This window comes from Pithys albifrons, chromosome 2 (genome assembly GCF_047495875.1).
Source record: "Pithys albifrons albifrons isolate INPA30051 chromosome 2, PitAlb_v1, whole genome shotgun sequence".
Taxonomy (NCBI): Eukaryota; Metazoa; Chordata; class Aves; order Passeriformes; family Thamnophilidae; genus Pithys; species Pithys albifrons.
Window position 1 is genome coordinate 64,783,849 of NC_092459.1, and position 27,926 is coordinate 64,811,774.

The 27,926-nt window shown below is 38.9% G+C and overlaps 1 protein-coding gene across 1 annotated transcript in view; it reads right to left on the reverse strand.

Annotated features, from left to right (window-relative positions):
* Window positions 1-1,404: 1,404 nt before the first annotated feature.
* The window catches only part of CCDC170 (coiled-coil domain containing 170), a 41,154-nt gene continuing 14,632 nt past the window's right edge, over window positions 1,405-27,926 (reverse strand). The window contains 10 exon segments of the mRNA XM_071580861.1: window positions 1,405-1,620; window positions 3,848-3,924; window positions 3,927-4,083; window positions 4,933-5,063; window positions 5,066-5,192; window positions 6,439-6,612; window positions 10,481-10,798; window positions 21,066-21,251; window positions 22,988-23,129; window positions 27,654-27,910. Of these exon segments, the coding sequence (XP_071436962.1) occupies window positions 1,405-1,620; window positions 3,848-3,924; window positions 3,927-4,083; window positions 4,933-5,063; window positions 5,066-5,192; window positions 6,439-6,612; window positions 10,481-10,798; window positions 21,066-21,251; window positions 22,988-23,129; window positions 27,654-27,910 (1,785 nt within the window).

Consider the following 27,926-nt stretch of genomic DNA (forward strand, 5'->3'; position numbering starts at 1 on the left):
CAAAGCCCCATCCAGCCTGGCTTTGAACACTTCCAGGCATGGGGCATCCACAACTTTTCTGGGCAATCTGTTCCAGTGCCTCATCACCTCACAGAATAGAATTTCTTCCTTCCTAACATCTAATCTAAAATTATCCTCTTTCAATTTGAAGCCATTCTCCCCCAAACACTGTCACATTATAAAACAAGAAGTGAAATTGTTTTCAATCCAGGTAACTGCAGGAGCATAAGAAAATATGATTTACTCTATCTCCCCAAATAACTGATTTGCAAAAGCTTGGGTGCTTGTTATTTTTTTATTTTACTAACAAGTCACTGAGAAATTATTTTTCAGAGACAAGTGAAATAAAAGCATGTTTTTGAGTTTCTAACCAGATACCAAAATTGTGACTCTTACTTGCAAAAGTGTCACTTTTCCTAAAATAGTGTGTTACTTTTACTGAGTGGGCTATCATTTGCTGAGATACTGTGGAAAGCCCACAAATGGTCAGACATAAATAGTCTTCTTTACTGTTCTACATATTCATACAAAACATGTAATGGGAAGAGAAAACGAAAAACATAGGATCAAGTTTGACTATGCTATTAAAACAGATTTATTGTTCATATTTCTTTTTAAAAATCATAACGTTTAACAACACTCAGGGTGATAGACAAGCAGTTTTTATGATTAACAGGGAGATCTGTACACCTCATCATCACTTTTCTGAAAATAAAGACTAGTAATTCAACTATTTTCTGTAATGGACAAGCATTTTAAAATAACTTTTCATTAACTTAGAACAATTGCCACTTATTTGGCCTGTGGATTAATTGCCCAAGGAATACAGCAACTAGAAGAAAAAATTTTGAGGCATCATGACCAAGGTCAACACTCAATTTTATCAAATATGTCCATATCAGGCACACGACAGGACCCTGTGAAAAAGCCTTTACTGCAAAAGCAAAATTTTTTGTTCTGCTGCAAGAGCAGACAAAGGAAAGAAACAGAAATTAAAAAAAATCTCTTGTTCAAAAATGGAGATGATCCTCTAACTTCCAGAAAAATGTCTTGAAGATAAAGTCCTTATGTGCAAAGATGCAGAGAGGTCCCTTTTGCCAAGGGTAACAGCAGCAGGACAGCCCTACTTTATTTTATCCTTTTCACCCAGAGGTAAAGCAGAAGGAATGTCACTGAAGTGGACATCAAGTACTCCCTAAAACTGTGAAGTGACCTTGGGTGGCCCATGTCTTCAATGCCTCTACAGTGAAACAGGAGGGCATCATTGACCATAACTGAAGGGCCTCCCGTTTTCATAACTAAAGCATTATGCTGCCCAGAAATTTTCTCTTTGCCATCTCTAGGCTGCTGCCTTTACTCTGTCCATTTGGCTCAGTCTCCCTATTGAAACTCTAAAAGTCAGTCCTAGTCAGCATCTGTAGAGTAGGGAACAGAAAGACATTTCTTTGCTCCTTCCTTTGGCACCCTTGTCATGTCTTTGAGGCAGATGCAGGGAAAGCAGTGGTGCTTATGAGTGTGAATCAACTCATCAAGATGCATAATGATTTCGTAGTCAGGAAGAACCAGGCTGGCAACGTTGAGGCTCAGCACATATGAGGCCACCTCTCAGACATCTGTCAGCTTCAAGAGTAAAACCAGAAAGAAGTTAAATAGCAAGCAGAGGAGATGTCTGGAAAAACACATACATATATGCATACATACAAACACAAGCATTGGTATTATCAGTGCAAAGTATAGGCATTTCTGCTGTTGCTCAGTGCAGAGAGCAGAAGAGGATGGAAGCAGCCTTTTGGAGCATTCATCAAACCACAAAACACATAAGCAGCCAAGATGTCAAGTATCTCAAACACAAAACACAATTTCAAGCGTTTTTAGTATCTTTCACAGACTTATCTTACCTGCTGACTCAACTGCAAAAACTGAGGAAAACACAGGCAGAGGAGTTGTACTTGACCCAGATGACCAGAAGCTATACAGACAACTGGAAACTCTATTGGGCACAATGCAGAGCATGGGCTAAGATGCTGGTCCTTGACCATTGTCTGCCCTGCTCCCCTCCACCCTGCACTTTCTTGTGGAAACCCCAGCAGAAAGGAGAAAATCAGAAGCAAAGTGGAAGATTGGCACATCCCTTTAACTTGAATTCAAGCTTGGGAATTGCTTGCTTTTCTTCTGCGCATAGCTGCTGAAAATATATCACATGAGTGGTATTTGGCAAAGTCATTAAAGACACCAACTTTCTGCAGTTTCAAATGGACAGACATTCACAACTAATTGACAGCACTAGTGGCCCCGCCAGTTATTAGATTAAAAACTTAAGGTCAGTTGAACATGAATGCTGATTTGCTCTTCTCAGCTCACAGTATGGATGATTGTAAGTCAAACTTCAATGCTTCTTCAATGGACTTCAATGTATTACACAACCAAATTGACAAATGCCTTAATACCCCTTATCATCAGCACACAAAAGAGGAAAATGTTCCTATTTAGGAAATATGCTTGCCTTGATATCTGTTTGAATGCCATGATCCCCATTCCCTCAAAATGGCACAAAATCATCAAAACCATCAAGAAACTGGACTCATGCCCTGGCATGACAGCACCCTCACTCCACCAGTCTTGCCAAGGGCTAATGGTAAGGAGACAAACTCCTGAAATATGTGACCAACCCTGAGAATACTGTTCAGAATTCTAAAGCAGCTATACCACCTGTGAGGAAAGGTTTTGAAGACTTTCCTGAAAACAAGGTCTCAGTTCCAAGATTTTACCAAAGACAGATTTCATACACAGGTATGTAGTGATAGAAAAAGGGGGAACAGTTTTAAACTAAAAATGAAAGATTTAGATTTGATAGATGAGATGTTAGAAAGAATTTCTTTACTCAGAGGGTAATGAGGCACTGGAATAAGTTGGCCAGAGAAGCTGTGGATGCCCCATCCCTAGGAGTGTTCCAGGCCAAGTTGAATGGGGCTTTGAGTGAGCTGGGTTAGTGTAAGGTATCCCTCCCATGGTGGTGGAGTTAGAACTAGATGATCTTTAAGGTTCCCTCCAATCCAGACCATTCTATGATTTTATGATTTCAGAATTCAGTCCCAGCTGTCTGTATTACTAAGACAGTGCAACATCTTGGATACAATGCTGGAAGAATGTTACACAAAAACCCCTTAAGTTCCCATATATTATCTTCAACATCAATTCAGGAGGTCACTGATGTGAGGCTCTGGCAGTGTGCTAAGCAAGTATGACTTAACGGAAGCTTAAGGCTTTTTTAAACACATGGATCACAGACAGGATGAGAAGTCAGCAAAGCTGGAATTTGTTTAATCCAGCCCTTGGATTAATTTAACTCCCAGAGGGCATCTATACAACAAACCCAACTGATCCCCCAGGAGTACATTAGGGTCCGCACTTTGCACCAAATTTCTTACTTTACTACAACCAATAATATATATCCCCAGCACAACTTGAGGCTGCTTTCTTTCATCCTATCATTTAGCCTTTTTGAATCTCATACAATTGACAAGGAGAAAGTGTGAGACAGATGAGTGAGAAACAAAAGGAAATGAATGACAAGTTGATAAGTTTTATTCCTAAGATATATGGAAAAGGACATATCTTAGAAGAGATAGTAGGATTTTAAAGCATACTTCTCTAAGAGGTGATAAAATATTTTGTGATGAACAAAGAAAATAATGCTTGAATTTATTATTCTGTTGCATAACTTAACTTGCAGAATAGCTTTGCCTCTCAGAATCATAATTGCCACTCTGGCTCAGTGAGTTAAAATTCAGTGTGAGCTAAAATTTCCATGTTTAATGGCATTTGGAACAGTTTTAAGCACAGCTACCTGTCACTCTCTTTTTGCTCGTTCTGCAAAGGTTGTTTTAAGCAACTTCATTTTCTTGGTAACTGCTTCTAATATAGTTTATTTTATTCTTTATCTTCAGTAGCTCTATGTATCTTTACAGGATGTTCTGATTTGACAGAGCAAAGTTATTTCTCAGCTTTTTCTTTCATTCTTTCCAATTCACTTTGAAACTTATTGAGTTCTTCTATTGTTCTGTTCTGCTCCAAAGTTTTAATCTGCAATAAGATAAGGAAGTGTTGCATTTGTCGTACTTTTTCATCTCATGCAAACAAATAATAACAAAAGTGATCATGAATAAGCACTTTAATGTGGCTTCTTGTGGGTTCTTGATGAAATCACATGTACGTGTAAACTGAAAAGTTATAGAATGAGACTGGCTTATTTCAACACAATTAACAAAAATATTTTCCTTTCAAAGACAAGTAATTCTCTACTGGTTTTGCGAGAAGAGGTACCTGCTCTAACAAAAACCAACTGTGAGGGTTTGCTCTCTGCCAGCCCCTGGTAAAATAATATGAAAAAATTGTTGCCATATGTTTTGCTGGTAAAAATGGTTTAGTTGGAAAATGCACCTAGTTATCTATTTCAGTCCATCAGCCACAAGACACAAACATAAAATCAATCTTCCTTTCTCCTAGTAGTGGCAAGCTATAAGTGAGTACGAACTATTTGCATTCACCTGAGTTAAAGCAGGAAATGTATTACTGCTACAATGTAATAAAATTCAGGAACAATTAAAATTTACCATCATTCCTGTTGTATGCAAAGAAAAAAGGCTTTCCCTCATATTTGTCTGAATAGATCTTCTGTGAGTAATGTATGGGAAAACAGAAGATTACAGCCATCTCAACATGAAAGAAAGGGGTGCATATATCATATATTTCTTACACTAGCCTGAAAATTTACATTGTGCTTTGCAGATACTTCTTAGCATATAAATAAAAATTGCCAAAAAAATGTAATATTGTATTTGGTTTTGCCACCTAGATGGATTTGAGCAGTACTTTGTGAACATATTTATTATAAATGAGCGCCAGCTGGAATAGAAAAATGGCAAGATGCACAAACATAATATTTTAGCTCATCTTAAGTACCCTGGTTTCAGATAGCTCAGCTTTGAGATCAATGTTGGTTTCCTTTGCCAGATCAAGCTGCTTCTGTAACCTCTCTATCCTCTTATGTAACTTTCTGACAGATTGGCCTCGTCCCTTTCCACAGCTAAGGCAGTCTTTACTTGCTTCTTTTCTTCCAGCTGGGTTATTTTTTGCCATAGAAGCTTCATGTGAAGATCTTTGCTTTCAGGTTTTCCTGTCTGAGTCTTCAACTTGTTTTCCAAACACAAGGATACTTGAAAAAAAAATATGTGAAAGACAGTGGTACTACACAGATTGTTTTGCAGATTTAATCCCTGTGTTGTATACGTAATCTGAACTCTTTTTCTTCTCTTGAAAACTCGTAAAGAAGTATCAACATATATACACTAACTTGATACTCCTAATATTACCAATTCTCCATCTCTGAATTCATGCACTACTTTTTAGAGCGATTATACAGATAGACTTCACCCTGTTTGAACATAAATACTTGCACATCACTCATAACATCTGAGATTGCCTGAAGTATAAGACACTAGTCAAATGCAAGAGGTGAGGGAGACTCATTAAGCAGAGAGTGGTTTCAGTAGTGGGAGTTTATGACAATTCCATTTATAGTCAGTTAATTAAAGTTAACATGTGAGCAGGAGAAGCAGCATACAGAAATAGGGAAGCTTTCATCCACTACACCATTGCAGGTCCAGCAGTTTAGTTTTGTAATTTTGCTGCTCAAGGAGCTACCTGTTTTCAGTTTACCTGAACTGAGCTGCCAGACATTATTCTGAAACATCTGAGGAGTATGGACATACATATACTCCCTGCTAGAGAGACAGTTGTCTCAAAAAAAAAAAAAAACCCAAACAACAAAAAAACCACAGTATTGATTTAAACCTTAAACAGATCCCAATTCTCAACTCCACACCAGTCTGATAAGCCCAAACCCAAAAGACTTCACTGTATCATAACAGGATGATGAAGGGATGTTTGACCAAATTGGAAAAGATTTGGATTTGTTCCTGAAGAAAAATTTGAAGGAAGGAACAGTGCTTGTTGGAAATATTGAAATTCTTGGTGAAGTGCAACTGACACCCTTCTAGTTTCTAGAGAAGCTTGCTTAATACACCCTCCTCCCCAGCAGATTCCTTCAGATTTAAATATCAATGGCAATTGTTTACAGAAGTATGTTATAAATATGTATTAAAAAGTAGACACATATACACATCCAAACATACTTTTTTCTTAAGAAGTTCTTAAAAGCAGTACCCTGTGTTCAACCCACTGGTGAGTTTAATTGTTTTAATATGCAGTCTGTTTGCACAGTTTGCAAATGTTTACTATCTCCTTTTTATGCAATGGACATCTTTGAAATTCCTTGTACATATACAGTCTGCTGCCTCTATCAAGCCACTACAGAAATATAGTCATATCAATGTTTATCTTTGAAACAAACAGTAATGATATGTCTTCTTTGCATACCTTCCTTCTGAGGCTATATGCTATGGTCTTGTTTTCAATCACTGCATCACCTTCAAGTTTCACTAACTACTCTACCCAGGCCAGAATTGCATCCACAATTATATCAAATCCAACCTCTGCTGCTACACTATCCAGCTTCATCTTCTCATTAAGTTGCTCCAGAATTTTCAGATACTAAGAGGTAAAAAGTGGTCAAAAGAATAATAAAACTTGATTAAGATTCTTGAATTACAATTTAAAAGCAATCTCCCCCTACACTGGTAGTCAACAATACATAGACAAGTACACTATCCATAAGAAATAATAAAGGGTATGTTTATAGTACACACTCCTGACAGAAGTACAAATTTTCCATATGTCCTTTTTTAGTCAACATTTATTCTGCTCATAAATTGCTAGACCTGCTGTATTTATCCTCTTAGCAAGATAAGATAGATTTTTGCTTCTCTGCAACACTAGGGATGTCTCCGCTTCTGACTCCAGTTCCTCTGTGGAGCTCTGTTACTTTACACAGCTGTACAAAGGCAGGGAGAAGTTAGCAAGGACAGCTATATCCTAACTAATAACTGCAAGTGCTGTGATTGCCCAGTACTGTGAGCTTTAAAACAGATATAAGTGATACCAGTGATGCCATCCAATGTAGTCTGAGGAGATGCAGGAATGTTAACATAGTCAGTCTTCAGCTCTTTGTTAGAAGAGCCAGGTTTAGAGATAAGAGTTATTGGTTTACAAATTGTATTTAAGATTATTTTAATTGCATTTCCTTCTGGTTTATTGGTGTGAACACCTACGGGTGTAAAATATTATTCAGTGTGTTTTTTCCTTCTTCTGTTCTGCCCTGCTAGCTCTAAAAATTGAATTAGTTCCTTCTCAATTAGCGTCTCTTGCAAAAATTCAAAGCTCTCCTTCTAAGAACTATGTTTACCTTTGTTTTCTCTTACTTCTTTTGCAGACCATAATCTTTGCAAAGATCCAACAAAACAAAACAAAACAAAACCCACCAAGAAATACTTTCATTACTAGTTCATTAGCAAGAATATTTTTTGTTTCATGCTTCTGGTTCAAAAAATTAAAAACAGCAGCAGCAGAAGAAGAAAGCACTGAAGTTGCTCATTAACAGGAAAAAATTTCACAAGAATCTCTTTATTGCAGCAAAATCTAGAGGCAAATTTAAGAATCTACAGCCACATGCTCTAACCAGAGGAAGAAGAGAGGAAGATACAGCTCTTTTCTCTGTTTTTTTCCCCAATGTAGTAGTTGCTTCATCCTTGAAAGTTATATCGTCTAAAGCAAAACAAATAGCACCAAACTGTTGATTCTTTGCAACTCCAACTTTCTAATGATTGACTTTGGCCTGGCAATATGCTACACCTTTGCCTTTCTTAGCTGCATTGGATGGCTGATTTGGCTTTCCAGGTACTACATGCAGTTTTTCAAACTTTTAGCATGTGAATGTGTTACAGGCTAACAGTGCATTCATTCATACAATTAATTAAAAAATCCTGGGAACCATGATTGTCTAAGAATATAAAAGAAACAAAGACTGCAAGATCTTTAGAGATTGTAGACCAGATCATATACTACAGAAAGGCATATTGATCAGAGAAAACTTTGAGATCAGAGAATCATTGAAGGACCTCTTATGTATTTACAGGGATTTCTTTTAAGCTGGTTTTAGAGTGGGGGTTTTTCCCACACTTACCAACATGGAACTCAAACACTTGGATACATTTTCCAACTGCAATTGTGGGTCAAAGAAAAGATATTACTACATGAGTTGTGACTGCTAATTTGCATTACTTGCAGTACTTGAGTAATGCTCCAGATGACCAATGCAGTACAATCAGCTGTATCTCTGTCTCTAGTGCCTTTTATTCAAGCTCTACAGTGTTAACTTTATAACATCTACATATAATATCATGGATTTTAAGTTGTAAACTACTTATAAATTAGATGCTTGAAAGCATCTGGTTACACTACTGCCAAACACTGAAAGACAGGTCTATCCAAAAAGTTGTTTGCTTCCCCCTGTCTTCTTCTTACTGTCATATAAATTATTTGGTTACATATTTAATTATATTGCTTTTGTAACTCAGTGTTCAGACACTCATCTGATCCAAGCAGCCTCTTCATTTTAGGCATCTTGTTGGTTCCTCTTAATAAAATGAATAAGCACACAAGGCTCCCATTAATTTTAATGGCTCTGAGAGATTTCCAACTCCAGCTGTAATTAAATACAAACAACAGTTTGCACCCAACTCATCAAAAAACCACTGAGAAATTACTGCTGCTCACATAGCAGTAGAAAATACTAAACAATAATAAAACTGCTAGAACACACACATATTTTATGTTTTTCTGCATCAAAAATCACTCAGCAGGAAAAAGTTTGAGTAACTTGTTGCCCAAGAGATATCCCACTGTCAGAGAACCCAGAGCCCCTTTATCAGGCTGCAGAGTGGCCCTGCCTGCAGCCCAGCTTCAAAAGTCCATAACACAAGAAACAGAGGGACCATACCATAGAAGCTGAGAGCACGAAACCACCAAGTTGTCATTTTATCATCCAGATCATCCTGGTGTAAATTTAATCTTTGGTTTAGAGACAACCCACAACTTAGGCATTTCCTAAAATAGAGTTGCACTCATGTTACCCACCCATCCCTGCATCCAGTGTCTTTTTGGTCCTGCAGTTCTGACCTCCACAATTTCCTGTGCCTATGACTTGCGCAGCTTGTTCAGCCAGGCTGAAAAAAACAAACAGACAAACAAGACCAAAACCAAAAACACTTCCTGTCTTTTGTTTTAATGTGGCTAAAAGATAATTTCAAACTAAGACCGTTTTACATATAGCATCAAATTGTGTGGGAGTGTTGGTCTGCTGAAGGGTAGGAAGGCTCTGCAGAGGAATCTGGACAGACAGGATTGATGGGCCAGTGCCAAGGGTATGAGGTTCAACAAAACCAAGTGCAGGGTCCTGTCCTTGGGTCACAACAGCGCTCCAGGCTCAGGGAAGAGTGGCTGTGAAGGTGCACAGAGTAAAAGGACTTGGGGGTACTGGTTGACAGCCAGCTGAACATGAGCCAACGTATGCCCAGCTGGGCAAGAAGGCCAATGGCAGGCTTTTCGGTTTCGTTTTGTGTTTTAAATGCTTCATCAAAATGCACAGGTATGCTTTCAAAACCTATTTCAAAACTTGGATGGAATACAAAAACATTTGCTAACATTGAAAACTACCACATCAGCAGGAGATGCTAGAATCTTAAAATCTGGCAAGGATACCAAAGTTGGTTTCCAGTTGCTCACTGAAAACAGCTTTTGATTTAGTGTGTGACTTCTGATTATATAATAGTTCTCAGTGACAAATTAATAAATGCTCATCTAAGCAAGCAAGAAATGTCAGTGCAGTGACAGGATACTGACATTGGTCAAACTGCATTCTGACTCCTCTTCCTCCTGAGTTGTCCCTTCTCTACCTGTACATTCAAACACAGCTTTGCAAACACTACCAGACAAAAGGCCTCAAGCCAGAGCCAGCTGCCTTCCTACTACCTTTCTTCTGCATGGTGAACAATATTTAACTGTAAGTGTAAAAGTGCTTCTTTATTTTTAGGTGCAGGTTTTGAGGGTTGAAGGGAAAGACATTACCTGGGGCAACTCATCAATTTTATCTGCTTTGAGACAGAAGTCACTATTGTAGCAGCAAATGCAGTCACATGTTTCACTAAGTCATAGCAACTACACAGCCGCTTTTGATGTCCGTTGGCACTGAAACCAAATTTCAATGTTTTAACTGAAAGACCATTCCAAGTCTTTTCTTCTTAACAGCATCTATTATTAATTTAATTTCTGAACCCTTTCTACTTAATAAAACATAGATGCTTTTCATCTATTACCTCAAATCAACAAACAACAAAATTAAAGGTTTCTGTAATATCAAAACCTAAGCAGAAGGAACCAAAACTCTACCAAGATGAATAAAATGAAACAAGATCCAAAGAGAAAAATTACACACATTGGGCCAGTGCAGTAGTTGCCAACTTACTATTTGTTTACTCTCCTCTTTGCAATTTATTTATCGTATCCTCACCAAAATGGCCTTCTCAGAAGGTTCAACTATTGCAGGCCCACTGCTGAGTAGGGTAGCAATTTCTTCTTTAAAAGCCTCTAAAGAATTCTGAGCAGTCCTGGCTTCTGCTCTGCTGTTCTTCAAGCTTCCATCTCACTCCCAGGAAGATTTCTTTAGACTGTGCAGCACCCTCTTTGAGGTGTCCAAGGCTTTCTGGTTAACAATCAGTTCATCTTGGAGGATTCTGACCTTCATCTCTATACTCTGCCTGTCTCTGAGAGTGCTGTCAAGACCCTAAAATGCATGGAAAAATGAAAGACAAAAAAATTAAATCAGTTATAACCCCTTCTCACCACACACATATCAAGGAGTAACTCAGAAGCAGGCACTGAAAACAGGGAAACTTGGACTCACACAACTCATGTGGATTCAACATCAGGATTTCAAAAAAGAATGGCTATTGAAATTGATGAAAGGCCAAAGTCTGCTGTAATCATCCTAAGACTAAACTCTAGAAATGGCCTGCAAAAAGGAATACATGAATAAAATTTGCAGGTGAACAAAATCCAATTTTTAATTCTACAACTACCTGTATCTTATTTTTCCATTCAGATAATATGACCTGAAAAAGAATGAAGTGGAAAGTGAAGGACCAAGCAAAGTTTTGGTTGAGAAATAATAAAATATATCCAGTACATACATATCTTTATTAATTATATATAAAATATTGACCTACCAGGGCAGACAGACGGAACTGTGTATCCTAATGCACAATACCAAAGCAAACAATTAAAGAAAAATAACCATCTAAACATGAAGCAAAAATCTCAGTCAGCTTGTGAACTTCTTTCCTTTCTCCACAATACCAATATTAAGAGTGTTTATTCATATTTATGAAAAGTACTTCCAGTGAAGAAATGAACTGAAAGTATAGCAAAGACAAAAAATGATCATGAAGTCTTAATTTCTCACGGCATTATCAGACTGACAAGAACAAATGGGAAAGAATATTACTTTACACATGACACAAAAGGAAAAAATATTACTTCACCAAAGACAAAACATTATTACAGATAATAAAATATTTACAGACAGTGATTGAATTCCTGGCAACAGAGAGCCCAAGGCTGCCACCTTTTCTCTTGGCACCAAGCTCAGTCCTTCCTTGGCACCAGTGGGTCTGGGAAATTTCCATTTTCCAGCAAGGAATTGAAGACGGACAAAGACTCCTCTTCGAAAAGGAATCGAAGGGGAATGGTGGCAACCCACCAAGGCCTGGCCTATTTCTGTCTATTCTGACAGACCCCCTCCTCTCTCCACTCTCGAATCCTGGGTTAGGGTTACTCTTAGAGTTACCATTAGGATTAGGGTTAGGACTAGGGTTCGGGTTAGGCTTCTCTTTTGTGTTAGGATTAGGGTTTGGGTGTTTTTGTAATGTTAATGTCCCAGCATCATTAGCACCTGAGAGACCAAGGCAGCCACCTTTTCTCTTGGCACAAAGCTCAGTCCTTCCTTGGCACCAGTGGGTCTGGGAAATTGCCATTTTTCAGCCAAGAATTGAAGACGGATGAAGGTTCCTCTTCTAAAAGCAATCGAAGAGGAAAGGTGGCAGCCCACAAAGGGCTGCCCTATTTCTCTCCAATCTGACAGACGCTATCCTCAGTCCACTTCCGAATCCTAGGTTAGGGTTACTTTTAGAGTTACCCTTAGGATTAGAGTAAGGGTTAGGTTTAGGGCTAGGGTTAGGGTTAGGCTTCTCTTTTGTGTTAGGATTAGGGTTTGGGTGTTTTTCTAATGTTAATGGCGCAGCATCATTAGCACCTCAGAGACCAAGGCAGCCACCTTTTCTCTTGGCACCAAGCTCAGTCCTTCCTTGGCAACAGTGGGTCTGGGAAAATGCCATTTTTCAGCCAAGAATTGAAGACGGATGAATGTTCCTCTTTGAAAAGGAATCGAAGAGGAAAGGTGGCAGCCCACAAAGGGCTGGCCTATTTCTCTCTATTCTGACAGACCCCCTCCTCTCTCCACTCCCGAGTCCTGGGTTAGGGTTACTCTTGGAGTTACCGTTAGAAGTATTGTTAGGGTTAGGGATAGGGTTAGGGTTATGCTTCTCGTTTATGTTAGGATTAGGGTTTGGGTGGTTTTGTAATGTTAATGGCTCAGCATCATTAGCACCTCAGAGACCAAGGCTGCCACCTTTTCTCTTCGCACAAAGCTCAGTCCTCCCTTGGCACGAGTGGATCTGGGAAAATGCCATTTTTCAGCCAAGAATTGAAGACGGATGAAGGTTCCTCTTCTAAAAGGAATTTAAGAGAAAAGGTGCCAGCTCACAAAGGGCTGCCCTATTTCTCCCTATTTTGACAGACCCCCTCCTCTCTCCACTCCCGACTCCTGGGTTAGGGGTACGTTTGGAGTTACTGTTAGGATTAGGGTTAGAGTTAGGGTTAGGGCAAGGGTTAGGGTTATGCTTCTCTTTTGTGTTAGGATTAGGGTTTGGGTGTTTTTCTAATGTTAATGGCGCAGCATCATTAGCACCTGAGAGACCAAGGCTGCCACCTGTTCTCTTGGCACCAAGCTCAGTCCTTCCTTGGCACCAGTGGGTCTGGGAAATTTCATTTTTCAGCCAAGATTTGAAGATGGACGAAGACTCCGCTTCTAAAAGGAATCGAAGAGGAAAGGTGGCAGCCCACAAAGGGCTGGCCTATTTCTCCCTATTCTGACAGACCCCCTCCTCTTTCCACTCCCGCATCCTTGGTTAGGGCTACTCTTACAGTTATTGTTAGGGTTAGGGTTAGGGTTAGGGTTAGGGTTAGGGTTAGGGTTAGGGTTAGGGTTAGGGTTAGGGTTAGGGTTAGGGTTAGGGTTAGGGTTAGGGTTAGGGTTAGGGCTAGGGTTAGGGTTAGGCTTCTCTTTTGTGTTAGGATTAGGGTTTGGGTGTTTTTGTAATGTTAATGCGCAGCATCATTAGCTCCTCAGAGGCCAAGGCAGCCACCTGTTCTCTTGGCACAAAGCTCAGTCCTTCCTTGGCACCAGTGGTTCTGGGAAATTGCCAATTTTCAGCCAAGAATTGAAAATGGACGAAGGTTCCTCTTGGAAAATGAATCGAAGAGGAAAGGTGCCAGCTCACAAAGGGCTGGCCTATTTCTCTCTATTCTGACAGATGCCATCCTCTCTCCACTTCCGACTCCTGGGTTAGAGTTACCCTTAACGTTACCATTAGGATTAGGGTTAGGATTAGGGTTAGGGATAGGGTTAGGGTTAGGCTTCTCTTTTGTGTTAGGATTAGGGTTTGGGTGGTTTTGTAATGTTAATGGCGCAGCATCATTAGCACCTCAGAAACCAAGGCTGACACCTCTTCTCTTTGCACCAAGCTCAGTCCTTCCCTGGCACCAGAGTGACTGGGAAATTTCATGTTTCAGCCAAGAATTGAAGACGGACGAATGTTGCTCTTCAAAAAGGAATCGAAGAGGAAAAGTGCCAACGCACAAAGGGCTGGCCTATTTCTCTCTATTCTGCCAAACCCCTTCCTCTCTCCACTCGTGAATCCTGGGTAAGAGTTACTCTTAGATTTACCCTTAGGATTAGGGTTAGGTTTAGGGTTAGGGTTAGGGTTAGGGTTAGGGTTAGGGTTGGGGTTAGGGTTAGGGTTAGGGTTAGGGTTAGGGTTAGGGCAAGGGTTAGGGTTAGGCTTCTCTTTTGTGTTAGGATCAGGGTTTGGGTGTTTTTCTAATGTTAATGGCGCAGCATCATTAGCACCTTAGAGACCAAGGCTGCCACCTTTTCTCTTGGCACAAAGCTCGGTCCTCCCTTGGCACTAGTGGTTCTGGGAAATTGCCATTTTTCAGCCAAGAATTGAAGACGGATGAAGGTTCCTCTTGAAAAGGAATTTAAGAGGAAAGGTTGCAGTCCACAAAGGGCTGGCCTATTTCTCTGTATTCTGACAGACCCCCTCCTCCCTCCATTCCCGACTCCTGCGTTAGGGTTACCCTTAACATTACCATTAGGATAAGGGTTATGATTAGGGTTAGGGTTCGGGTTAGGGTTAGGCTTCTCTTTTGTGTTAGAATTAGGATTTGGGTGTTTTTCTAATGTTAATGTCCCAGCATCATTAGCACCTGAGAGACCAAGGCTGTCACCTTTTCTCTTGGCATCAAGCTCAGTCCTTCCTTGTCAGCAGTAGGTCTCGGAAATTGCCATTTTTCAGCCAAGAATTGATGACGAATGAAGGTTCCTCTTCTAAAAGGAATTTAAGAGGAAAGGTGCCAGCCCACAAAGGGATAGCCTATTTCTCTCTATTCTGACAGACCCCCTCCTCTCTCCACTCCCGACTTCTGGGTTAGGGTTACTCTTAGAGTTACCCTTAGGATTAGGGTTAGGTTTAGGGTAGGTGTTAGGGTTAGGGTTAGGGTTAGGGATAGGGATAGGGTTAGACTTCTCTTTTCTGTTATTATTAGGGTTTTGGTGTTTCTATAATGTTAATGGCGCAGCATCATTACCACCTTAGTGACCAAGGCTACCAACTTTCGTCTTGGCACAAAGCTCAGTCCTTCCTTGGCACCAGTGGGTCTGGGAAATTGCCAATTTTCAGCCAAGAATTGAAGACGGACGAATGTTCCTCTTCTAAAAGCAATCGAAGAGGAAAGGTGGCAGCCCACAAAGGGCTGGCCTCTTTCTCTCTATTCTGACAGACCCCTTCCTCTCTCCACTCCCGAGTCCTGGATTAGGGTTACTCTTAGAGTTACCGTTAGGAGTATTGTTAGGGTTAGGTTAGGGCTAGGGTTAGGGTTAGGCTTTTCTTTTGTGGTGGGATTAGAGTTTGGGTGTTTTTCTAATGTTAATAGCGCGTCATCATTAGCACCTGAGAGACCAAGGCAGCCACCTTTTCTCTTGGCACCAAGCTCAGTCCTTCCTTGGCAACAGTGGGTCTGGGAAAATGCCATTTTTCAGCCAAGAATTGAAGACGGATGAATGTTCCTCTTCGAAAAGGAATCGAAGAGGAAAGGTGGCAGCCCACAAAGGGCTGGCCTATTTCTCCCTATTCTGACAGACCCCCTCCTCTCTCCACTCTCGAATCCTGGGTTAGGGTTACTCTTAGAGTTACCCTTAGGATTAGGGTTAGGGATAGGGTTAGGGTTAGGCTTCTCTTTTGTGTTAGGATTAGGGTTTGGGTGTTTTTGTAATGTTAATGTCCCAGCATCATTAGCACCTGAGAGACCAAGTCTGCCACCTTTTCTCTGGGTGTAAATGTCAATCGTTTCTTGGCCCCGTGGTTATTAGAGGCTCAGTAAGTGGACTGACATGAACTAAGATTGAGTACACTGGAGTTAAACAATTTTTCCTGGTGCAGTTATGAATATGGTGGTTATTGACAGGTCTCTTCAGGTCTGTGTGTGCTCGCTGTAGTAATTTGCATTAATGGAATATGTGCCAATTAAGTAGTAGTAGTTCCGGGAACATTTATGTAGACCAACAGGGAGGATGGACACAAAGGGAGTTTGCAGGGCACTCTTGGAAAATTAAAACATAAAGTTACAATACTAAAAATAACTAAATTTTTACTAGCTTCAAAATGGTATCATGTGTAAACACCAATGAAAACAAACCCTGTCATTTAGGAAATTTTTTTTACTACACCTTGCTAAAGTATTTGTAGAATTGTTTTAGAACTATGTTGGCATGATTCCTTGCCATTTTCTCTTTTTTATTCTAAACAAGTCCTATTATTAGAAAATTCCCACCTCTGCTCAGAATTATATTATGGTAATCACAGCAAAGAATAAAGAGTAACTTATTTCCATTTCAGTTTTCAGCAGTGCATATTTTTCCTTCCAGGAAGGCAGTTTTAAAGTAGTTTACCAGTACCAGGGAGCTTATCTAATCACAATCTTGTTTAAATTGTGAACCTCTCAAAACAAACATAGTTGAATCAAAAGATCAAGGAAGTGCAAACCACCAAACTGTGCCTGGAAAGCTGCCCAGCAGAAAAGGACCTGGGGTGTTCACTGAACACAAGCCAATAGGGTGCCCAGGTGGGCAAGAAGGCCATGGCATCCTGGAATAGTGTGGCCAGCAGGACTAGGGAAGTGATTCTTTCCCTGTACTTGTCACTGATGAGGCCACACCTCAAATCTTGAGTTCAGCTCTGGGCCCCTCACTGCAAAAAAGACACTGAGGTGCTGGAGCACGTACCGAACTGGGGAAGGACCTGGAACACAAGTCTTATGAGGAGCAGCTGAGGGAGCTGGAGCTCTTTAGCCTGGAGAAAAGGAGGCTCAGGGAAGCCCTCTCTACAACTACCTGAAAGGAGAGTGTAGCCAGGAGGGGATTGACCTCTTTTCCCAACTAACAAGTAATAGGAAAAGAGGAAATGGCTCCAAGGTGCACCAGGGGCAATTTAGGCTGGATATTAGGAAAACCTTTTTCACTAAAATGGTTTTCAACCACTGGAATAGGCAGCCCAGGGAAGAGTTGGAGTCACATCCCTGGAGGTATTTGAAAGACATGTAGATGTGGCACTGAGGCACTTGGTTTAGAGGTGGACTTGGCAGTGCTGGGTTAACAGTTAGGTTCAATGAGCTTGAAGGCCTTTTCCAACCTAAATAATTCTATGATTCTATTGATATCAACACCTCAATCCACATCAGATTTTCAATACACTAAATCAACTACACATATATATGCAAAAAAGAACGCACATTACATTAATAAGAAGGTACAAAAGAGAATGCAAATAATCTTCCAGATTAATTCTTAACCCACCTGCATTGCATTACCACTGTTACACCATAAGGGTTGTAAACTTGTTTGCTCTCATCTTCTCTGATGATTCAGCCTGAAAATATCTGTGATGCCTGCTGAAACCTGTTTCTAATATATATTTCCTTAATGACATCAAACAAACAAAAGAAAAAAATCCAGGTTCTGAGAAACTTGTTCCTTTATTTATCTGATGGGACAAGAAAAACGTAAAATCATGTTCTTGTCTCTCCTACAGTCTGAGTATTTGGGTATATTCAAAACGGTTACTTGGGGTAGCCATGTTTCTAAAGTTTAATCAATTTCCTTAAATAATACTTTCATATTTTAATTAAGTGGTTTCAAACAATCCATTTATTTTAATAAACTTTTTTATTAGAAACTACTTAGATACATTTGATTCATTAACATAACAATACAAGACGATATTGAATAATGGAGAGTATTTTCTTGGTTCATTTTGCAACAGTATATTTGTATTATTAAAAGTTCTTTGATTATATTTCAAGTATGTTCTTTACAGACTTTGCATAACACACATCTTTGCAAAACAGATGTTTAAAATAACACTTCGGAGTCAAATCACAAATATTTCCAGGTTGAATCATCGGCAAAAATGTGAAACAGAACAAGATAATCTACTAGTTCTTGTGATTCATCAGTGGCAGTGCCATATGAAGGGCAAATTAATCTAGAAGAATATATGCATCCTCTTCTATACCTTAGATAAATACCACAGAGGAATTTATTCAATAGTAGAAAAAAACATGGTTAGAGAAAATAAGATATTTTAAAGGACATACAGACACTCTCAAAGAGTGTTATGATGTTATGATTCTGTAATCCTGATTGTCATGATCAATAACCACTGTCTGGACATACCACAAGAAAGAACAGATATTCTGATTATCAGACTAGAAATCTAGGAAGCATTTGACTATTACTTAGTTTTCATCAAATGCAAATTTGATACCCAGCACAATCATAGTAAAGGTATGCACAATATTAACAGATTTCCAGGAGCAAACTCTTGCAATGTTCTGTCAGAAACACGAGAAGTTTAGAATTCTAAAAGAAGAGTTATACATTACAACGAAATCAGCTCCTTGACTTGCTTTTTTCCACTTATATTAGTCTCAAGACTGTTTTGGGTTTTGGTTTTTGCTGCTTGCTATTGTCATGCAGTGAGACTGAGAGGGGAACAGATAAAATTATTGTTCACTTGCTATTGTTCCTCAAATGAAACCCAACCCAACTAACTGCAACATATCAACATATCAAACTGCTAAGGACATCTTGAATGCATTAACCTTAAACTTACCCAACTGGCTTTCATTACCTTCATTAAGAATTCTGGAATATAGACAGCTACCTTCTCCTGGGACTTAAAGAAAAGCTCCTGGTCAAGAGAAGGAGTTCACAGAAATCATAAGGAACAAGAATGGAGAACTATCTGGCAATTAAAACTGGCAATTATTCAGACAAGTGACAGGGAACAGTGCAGTGTCTGAGTCTCGCTGGAGATGACTGACAGAACAGTCTGATGGTCTCTATACACTTAGGAAGAATTTTAAGAGAAAACCGGGTGAAATGGGCTGCCATCTCAATGTGCAATACTGAAATGGTCAAAATGTCTGGTCCTGAGAGCTTCAGGCATACACAGACAAGAGTCACTTGTATTCAGCCTCCACTGGGTAAATTCAGCTACAGGCAATTCTATTAATTAAGTTCAGAAAACAGCCCAGAAACACAAAGCTGAGTATGAGTCTTCTGGCACAGGAACAGGGTGGATTTCTGCTTTTTGCCTTTACAGGGGAACATGTCACAACATACGCAACTCTGTTCACGTGCTTAAGCTGTGCAGAAAAGTAAATGACAAAGTCAAACTAACTTTATGCTGCTGGTGCCCTTTCTGTCACCTAGTAAGATGCCCACCAAGGCAACAGGGGATCCCATACATCACATTTTACATGTGAGGATTTAAAGCAGTTTTTGTTTTTTACTTACCTTTTCAATATTGAGTTTCTTGCTGTGCTTTTTTGAACACAAAACCTTCAGACACAAACAGATTTACTCAGTGTCTGCAAATATAAGTAGCTAAACTGAAACAGTACTTGAGCAATCTGCAGCCTCTAGATAAGCCCTATTGGCATACACTTTATTTGAAAGTCAATGCTAATAATTTAGAAAGACATTTCTGTAAAATTGGTTAAATAAATAATGTATTTGGCTTATGCACAATAAGGATAGGAAAATATTTTTCATAAAACTAGCTCAACTTGGTAAATGCTTTGGCAGCCAGAGCAAACTTGCAAAACAAGTCACAAATGAAGCACTGATCTTGATTTAAAACATCTCCTAATTCTGTCTTACTTAGTGAGTAAACTACACTCTATTCTTCCTCACACACCTGTGTTTGAAGTGAAGCATGAGAACAAAATGTTCTCAGAAAGGACCTGTTTAAGTTTTTGTGCAGGTTCTCTCTCAGTTTCATTGAGCCTTAGAAAATTTTACACAGGTTGGTAAGAACTATTTTCAGCAGTAAGTAAAATTTATGACCCTTGTGGTTCTTAACATTTATCTTCCCCACAACAAATTCTTTCTGCTCCAGAGTACACTGCCAGTTATTTCTCAACTCCTAAGTATTTTGCTTACAACAAAATCAGAACACTATATCCTGTAAAGTGTATGGTTGGGGGTCTTTTGATCAGGAAAAAAGGAATGCTGGGGGTGGGGAAAACGTATTACTTTTGAAAACCCACTTGCACAGGGTTGCCTTTATGTCTAAAATTTCTTCAAAATCAACTACATATTTGGCAGCCTAAGTTTCTTCTCTTATTTTCTTAAGTTCTGGCCATCAGCTTTAACCACATTGTTCCACCTTGCAGGAAATCTTCATAATGGTTTTACTACTGCTTCCTTTCCACAGTTACCACTCAAAGCACAAAGTAATAAGAAAAACTTCTACAGAAATGCACTTTGTTCATCCACCACTGATACACACAAACTCTTAATGGTGAGTTCTCCTTGAGCAATTAAATCTTTGAATCACGTACTTTTCCTTTCCAAATCATAGCAAGGTGAATTTGGTGAATACTCGACTTGCAACTTAACTTACATTTCTCATTTGAGCATCTTTCCTGCTGCACAGATTTGCTCTATGGCTTCCCAACAGTAAAAGAGTGCTTTCCTGCAAAAGCCATCCTACTGCCTACAACTTTTTGGGTATGAACCAAGAGTTAAGAAATACAAATTTATAATGCAGTGAAAAAGATAATCTAAGATGTCTGGAAGCCAAGACACTTTACCTTCCACTTCCTTAAGAGAAAAGATCAATTCCTTTCAATTTCTCTTTAGAATTTTTGAAGAAACTGAGTAGAAGAATTCTCAAAAAACTTGCAGTATCACATAAATGGTATTTAAAAGAGAATTTCTTCATTGTTGTATGCTTGTGCCTCAGATAAACTCATTAACTCTATACACAGGTGTTTATTTACATGTTTGTGCAAGCATAACAAATGCTACAACACTACTAGGAAAGCAAAAATAGAAATTTGCAAATAGCATTGAAAGACATCAAATCTTTACCAGATCTATTTTACAAAATGATATTTTTTAACCTCCATATATTCTGAAGCTTTCAAAAACTTGAGAGTAACCTTAGAATAATGTCCTTTTTGGGATTGACCCTAATCAACATTTTTCAGAAGCATTTTTTCTCATACAATTCCTATTGAAAATTAATTTGAAAGATCAAGAAAACATTTGAAAACCAGACAAACATACAACTCATGCAATTATGTACCTTGCTAAGTATTTCCATGACTTGACAGTATCCTACCAACCTTTTTCGCTCCTTCGCCACTTCTGAAACGAGCCTTACGATAGTTTCTCTGCTAGTTTTAGACTCCATCTCATGGACATTCATAGCTTCTTGAAGAGCAGCAACCTGGTCTTTCAGTGTCAGATTTTCTTCACATATCTCAAAGAGCTTGACAAATAATTCAAATATTAGTAGCTTTTTAAAAGCACCCAATAATGATATATCCATCCCAGTACACCTGCTCCTAATCATCCCACTAAAGACATGGTGTTTCTGGTGACCCCTAGGTCAGATTTATAATTGCACTCTACTGTTCCTTTATAAAAAAGCAGAAAGACAATTAAAGTCATAGAATCATAATCTCATCATACACTTCCGTCTTAGTATAACGTGGGCCAGATTTACTCCAACACAAATTTTATGATCTATTAAACAGGTGGAGCACTAGTGCTGCTGCATGTCCATGCTTGACATGAAGAAGGTCAGAAAAGAGATCATGTAGCTGCTTCATGTGAAAAGCAGGCCATTTCAGCCCAGCATTTTAAGATGTGTGCCTTTCATTTGGAACAAGAAAGCTGCAATTTATGCTCAAAACATTTTAGGCATGGGAGATTTGAGTTAGTAACAGATATTTCATAAGGATATTCAAGGGCAGGAGCAAATACATGGTGTGCTGCCATTATGAGTTGCCAACACTTTGGAAAAAGGAGTCCTTTCCAGAAGTATTCTAAGGCTGTTTTGGTACGTTATGCTATTTCCAATAACTGGAATAGATGAATGTGGGCACTTCAAAGAGTGAGTAAAAAATTTACCCTTATTCCTACGGGCAAAGACATTTGTTAAGACTAAGACCAATTCTGTCTTAAATAAAACCATAACATGGAAAAGAAGCTAAATAAATGTGCCAAGACCCAAGAAAAATGAATTGCTAAGGTTTCCTAATGCACAGTTTTCAGAACAAATTAGATTTCCCAACTACATTTATTACTACATTGTTAAAAGAAATAAACATATATTTCTTTTAAAGCTCCAAGTATTAAATAATTTATTAATTACTAAAGCATGCAAGAGTGCCTCTTGCATGACAACTAGACAAATTTTGTTACAGCATCTATTACAATTTCAATGTGCTTGTAATATTATATATTATGAGGGCAAGTACTTTAAGAAATCACTGTGGCACATTTATTAAGACAGAACTCTTACAATAACATGAACATAATGAAACAGAATTTCCCCTAATACCTAATGTGCTCCTAAGAAAAATAGGGATATCAAAGACTAGACAGATGACAAGTAAAATGCATAAAATTAAACTCAAATGTCTTTCAACAGCATGGACATAGGTTAAAAGAATATCCAAACAATTTTCCTTTCCTAAGTGGAGGGTTAGTTTTTGGAAATTTAGAATTAGTCTGCAGAGAAATAACAGTGTTTTATGATTAAGTCTCAGAAACACTACAAATTATTTACAGCATTTTATTACAGGGAATAGTTAGGGTAGCTTTAGGATATGGCATTTCAGATGTTTCTATTTAATGGCATGTCAGCCCAAGATAAGAGTAAAGATGTAGTGCCACAGTTTACACATCACCTAGTGACTCAAAGTGTTAGCATTTTCAGGAAAGCTTTTAACCAAGTATCTAATCAAGGCTGTAGTTGGGAACTACAGGCTGATAAAATATTTATGCTGATAAGAGCAGATTGAGTTCACTGAGGTCTCTTAGTGTTCAGCACCTTTAAAAATTAGCCCAATATGAAAAAAACCCCAAACTTCTCTTAAATGATAGCACTGTCTGCAAACCATTATACAATACATCTTCATCACTTGCTTTGTTTCTCTGACAATCAAATATTATTTAGAGGAAAATATTATAGAGAAATCCTTGTCTACACATAATCACCTTCAATACTAAATGTTCTTGTGGTTTCTCTTTTTCTCTGATGTTCATGTCCAAGAATCCAGAAGGCTGAAAGAGCTCTTCATATTTTCTGCTGATTTTAGAAGCTTGAGTCATGTTTTCTTCACATTCATTCAAATATTTACTAGTCAGACAGAAAAAAATAACACACATCAGGATGAATGTTCTCTGAAAAAGAATTCAAGGCAAAAGACATCCCAAGATTATTGCTAGTTTCTGCATAACACCAAATGAATTTTTAAAGTTACTTTTAATTTTCTGCTGATGAATATATATAACTTTTGTTGTTCCCTTGTGTAAATGTTTCTTCGTCTTTGCTTTTGATTAGCACTTCAAAGAATCTTGTATGGCTACAAACTCATTCTCAGCACAAGATTTCAGTAAAACACAAGAACCAGGTGACATCAATAAATACTCAAGATACTAGAGGTAGGAAGTGCAAGCAAAAGCTTAAAAAAGTAAGGGGGTAAGAGAGTTATCAACTTTGAGTAAAAATACGCTGAAAGCACTTCACAGCCCTTCTCTACAGAAGCTGGCAGTGCTGATCAGATCAAACTCCAAGGAAAGAGAAGCCTCTCTGGACTAATGGAAGTGTAAGACATCCAGAGTACCTGTGAAGGGAAGAGTACCAAGAAAAGCAAACAGAGATGAGAGACACTACTTTGCTATAAAATCTTCTACAGCATAGCACTACCCATGAAAGGGATGCATTGAAAAAGAAAATATCTAGGGATTAACACAAAGGTATGAAGAAAAAGCAGGTTCTTGTCATCAATTTCATCCCTCACAACAGGTGCCTATACATACCCCACATGAAACACATTATCAGCCTTAACAGTTTGTAAATGCTAAGTAAGAAAAACCAATCAAATAAATTAGAAGTCAGTTTGACTCATTAGTATAAATGCCATATCTCTTCCCTTGCCAGGGACAAAGACAAGTCCAGCAAATAAGAACCATCACAGTCTGCATAGGGAGCAAACATAAAAGTCTTTGTTGTGATGTTGAAACACACATCACTTATGAAAAACTACAAGGAAACAGACTAATAAAAATATCCACCCAAACAACCTCAAAATGACCATTAGTATAATTCAAATATCAATGCCAATACTTCTCAGATAACACAAGACAGGTATTTTGTGGTAGAGTGCAAGACAAGCTATTGCATTTCCAGTTGAAAAACAAGGTACTTTCCAAAGCAAGTTGTCCCCACTAGAATAAACCAAGACATGAGATAGAACCAAACAGCTGTCTAGAGTAAGTATTTTATTGCAAGTCATTTGTTTATCAGCGCTTAGCACTGTTCTCAGTTTTCAAGGTGGGCATGGTAGTAATTTCTGGACTCATTCTCTTCCATTTCTGATTACTTCCTCTCTAAGTTGGCAATCAAACAGAGCATCATTCCATAAAAAACAAAAGAGCAGTGTGAGATTCCAATATGAAATGCACAGTGAGTGTAAACACAGTACATTAAATGGCTTTTTTGGGTGGTCCCGTGGTGTAATGGTGAGCACTCCGGACTCTGATCACAAGGTCGTGAGTTCGAGTCTCAGTGGAGACCGTACCGGGCAGTTCAATGCCTCCCTGCCATCCGATCCCGTCAGATCTCGGATGCTCAGCAGAGTCAGCCCCGGTTAGTACCGGGTGCTGTAGACAGTCCCGAGGACTTCACTGTCACTGTCCAAGCTCGCTCAGCCGTGGCAGATGGAACTCAGGACTTAAACAGTGGGGCCAGTTCCGCGCACGCTAAGCCTCACCTAAAAAATCCACTGCGCAGGCTGGAAGGGCACACCCATGTGGGGAGAGCCCTGCCCAAATCTTCGTTCACGAAGTTTGGCCATACAAATGGCTTTAAATCAGTAAGTAAAACAGATGGTCCATGCAAAAATTTAAAGTGTAGCATTAGAAGGGAGAGCAGCACTCTGCTGTCAATGCTGCAAAGTGAAAAAGAATGGTAAAATAACAAAGAATAAATAACATTAGTTACTGCTCTGAACATAATAAGGGTAGTTCCACATACTACTGCACAGCACACACTGTGAGCCAAAAGAGCTCTGTCTTCTGCAGCAGATACTGGCTCTCAGAAAACAAGCACCTCACAGCTTTTTCACTTTCAGGCACTTTCCTTTCCTCTATATCCCCAGCAAAAGCCATGAGGTAGTCACTAAACTGCTGTCCTGGGAGTGAGTATGTAACAAGTGAAAAGGTATGAGGCTCCAGACATGCCATACAGGGATGCCTGTATATTAGAATATGGTGTAAGATTGACCACCAATCCCACAACTGTTCTGTGGCTCTAAAACAATGAGGCATCCACACACAGAACCATGCCTGCTTCTAAAAATGAAAAATCTGAAGTACAAAGCCCCTACTTGATAACTCTATGAATAACCTAATTATCTCCACTAGTGCCATAAAGGTGTGAGCACCTAGAAAATAAGCAATCAGGTACAAAAAAAGTAGAACAGAGCTTTTTCACAGTTTTGCTAGCTCTTCAGAACTAATCAGCAAAGAGAAGGGGAGGAAAAAGAAGAAGAAAAAAAGCTTTTCATGGTTCACACTCTAAAAATGCCATGGCAATAGACCTGTTGATTAAAAAAGCACCATTTTCAATAGGAGAGGTGGACATCCTGGAAGCCAATCATAGAATTCATCAAACATTTCTGTAAATGTAATGTAAATATGCATTTAATGCATACTGGCTTGCTCTTCCCTTTCATTAGTGGTTTTCAGTGAAAATCTTTTGTGAATATCTAATTAGAACTAGTCATGTGTCATGCCCTACCAAAGTGGCCAGACTAAGTGACTGAAGCTCATTGTCCATACATTGGTTGGTATTTACTGAGACATGCAGCAATTAGCTAAGAATGAAAAAAGCTTTGAAAGCAAACACTGCACATTCATGACCAACATGCTTGTTTCTTCCAAATGAGCCAACTCAATCTCCCTTTAACCCTTCCCTTTTGCCAGAAGTCCAGTGGTACACTCCAGGATCATGGTGAACCAGATCTGGGATTGGTAATTAGGCTGGAAATCAAGCTTTTGATTTTACTCACTTCTCTCTTGGAGCAGTTACCTGGTCCTGATCACCATGCAGCAACATAAACAGAACCAATAACACAAGTGTATGGGCCAAAGATAGCACCCAGAACTGATCTAGGAATGACAGCAGGGATTTATGCCTATAAAACTGATCATATTGCAGTAATGATAGGATAGTATTATGCACAGTATTTCAGCAGTTTTCTCCCAGTGAGTTAGGCAAACAGGATAGCAGGTTTTTCTTCCCTTTTTTCTTCTTTTTTTTCTCCACCAGAAATAACATTTTAAAGAATCTTAACAGCTATTATGTCAGAGACTGTGATGCTTTTTTATGTTGCTAGGATGCACAATACATCTTAACTATCTCTTCACTTGTACAGGATCCTATCTAAAACCTTTAGTGATCAACATAAGCACTCTCCAGGCAGAACCTTTGGCAGACCAGCTTGTAATAAACTAGTGCACTGCAATGGTTTTCTCTAGATTTTAAAATAACTTAATTATTCACTTCTAACACACAGAGCCTGGCAGAGCTGCGTAAAATACTGTCTTGGGAAATACAGACATCTGGTAAACATTCACCTTGCTCTTAACTAGATAATATTGAGACAGTCATGTCTGGTAATGGGCAGAAAAATAACCTGGTAATGGGTAGAAAAATTCATTATGAAAGTCTACAAGGAGTCTATTAATATGACTGACACTGATTTTGGAAGTTCAGAGTTCAGAATATTTTCACAGCAATCAATTTTATTTGTGATCAACATATGTAGAACTCACAGATTAGTGCTTTGATACACTATGCTAAGAACAGTATAATTAAAAGATGCTATCTTTTATTATGCTTTATCCACATTAAAAAAAGCAAACAAAACAAAAAAGACCACACAGCAACATCCAAAAGAAAGCAGAGGAAATGTCAGAGATAGCTAACATTACTGAAGCTGAACAAACATTGACCAAATATTAACATATTCCTTTTAGGATGCTATTAACCAGGAATTATACTGTATTTCCTTTATTAGGCTGCTCCTAACAGACAGGTTTACACTAAGGAAGAAATTCTCTTGACGCTGTTCTGGTTGCAGCTGTGACACAGAAGAGGAGAAAATAGACTGGACCGGTGCAGCAGCACAGACACTCACCACTGCATAGCCCATGCAGTGTGTCCATGGTAAATGTCTGCAAAAGATAGCACATGATAAGGACAGACCAGGGCACTAGGTTTGCACAAAGTTTGCCTCAGTGCCATAAATGGAAATACCTGAATGAGGAAACCATATGTGTCATTTCTACTGTGTTCAGACTAACAGACCTCTGTGCTTCTTTTTTTGTAAACAATGAGGTTACACCAAAATCACTCATATCATCATTTCACCTTTGAAGGACAAAGCACTTAAAACCATATTTATGGGATAACAATGCAAAACAAAATTCAAATTTCAACATCTTCCACACACTCAGGTACAACAGTTGTGCGAGGCACTGTAACAGGATTTACAACTGTAATAAAGTCTGTCCACCAGTATATTTTCCTGCATTGACAATTGCACCAGTCTATCTTCCCAAACAAAAATTAATTCTCATCTCACATGATTCTTACTCAAGTTTGGCTTTTTGATTATGAAGCTCCTCCTTCAGCTCCTAGTTTCCCTTATATGCAACTTGAGCTGTCAGCTCAGCCTGGCTTTGAGAAGCAGGGAGCACACGCAGATCTTCCTCTATCTCCTGGATTCATGTTTGCAAAGACAGGAGGCAAGACATCTGTACAGCACTGCGTTCCTTATAGCTTTCAGCTTTGGCCCTTAGCTCTTGAAAATAAGCTTCTTTAAAGATCATGCTGGACCTGAGTTCAAGAAACTATAGATAGAAAAGG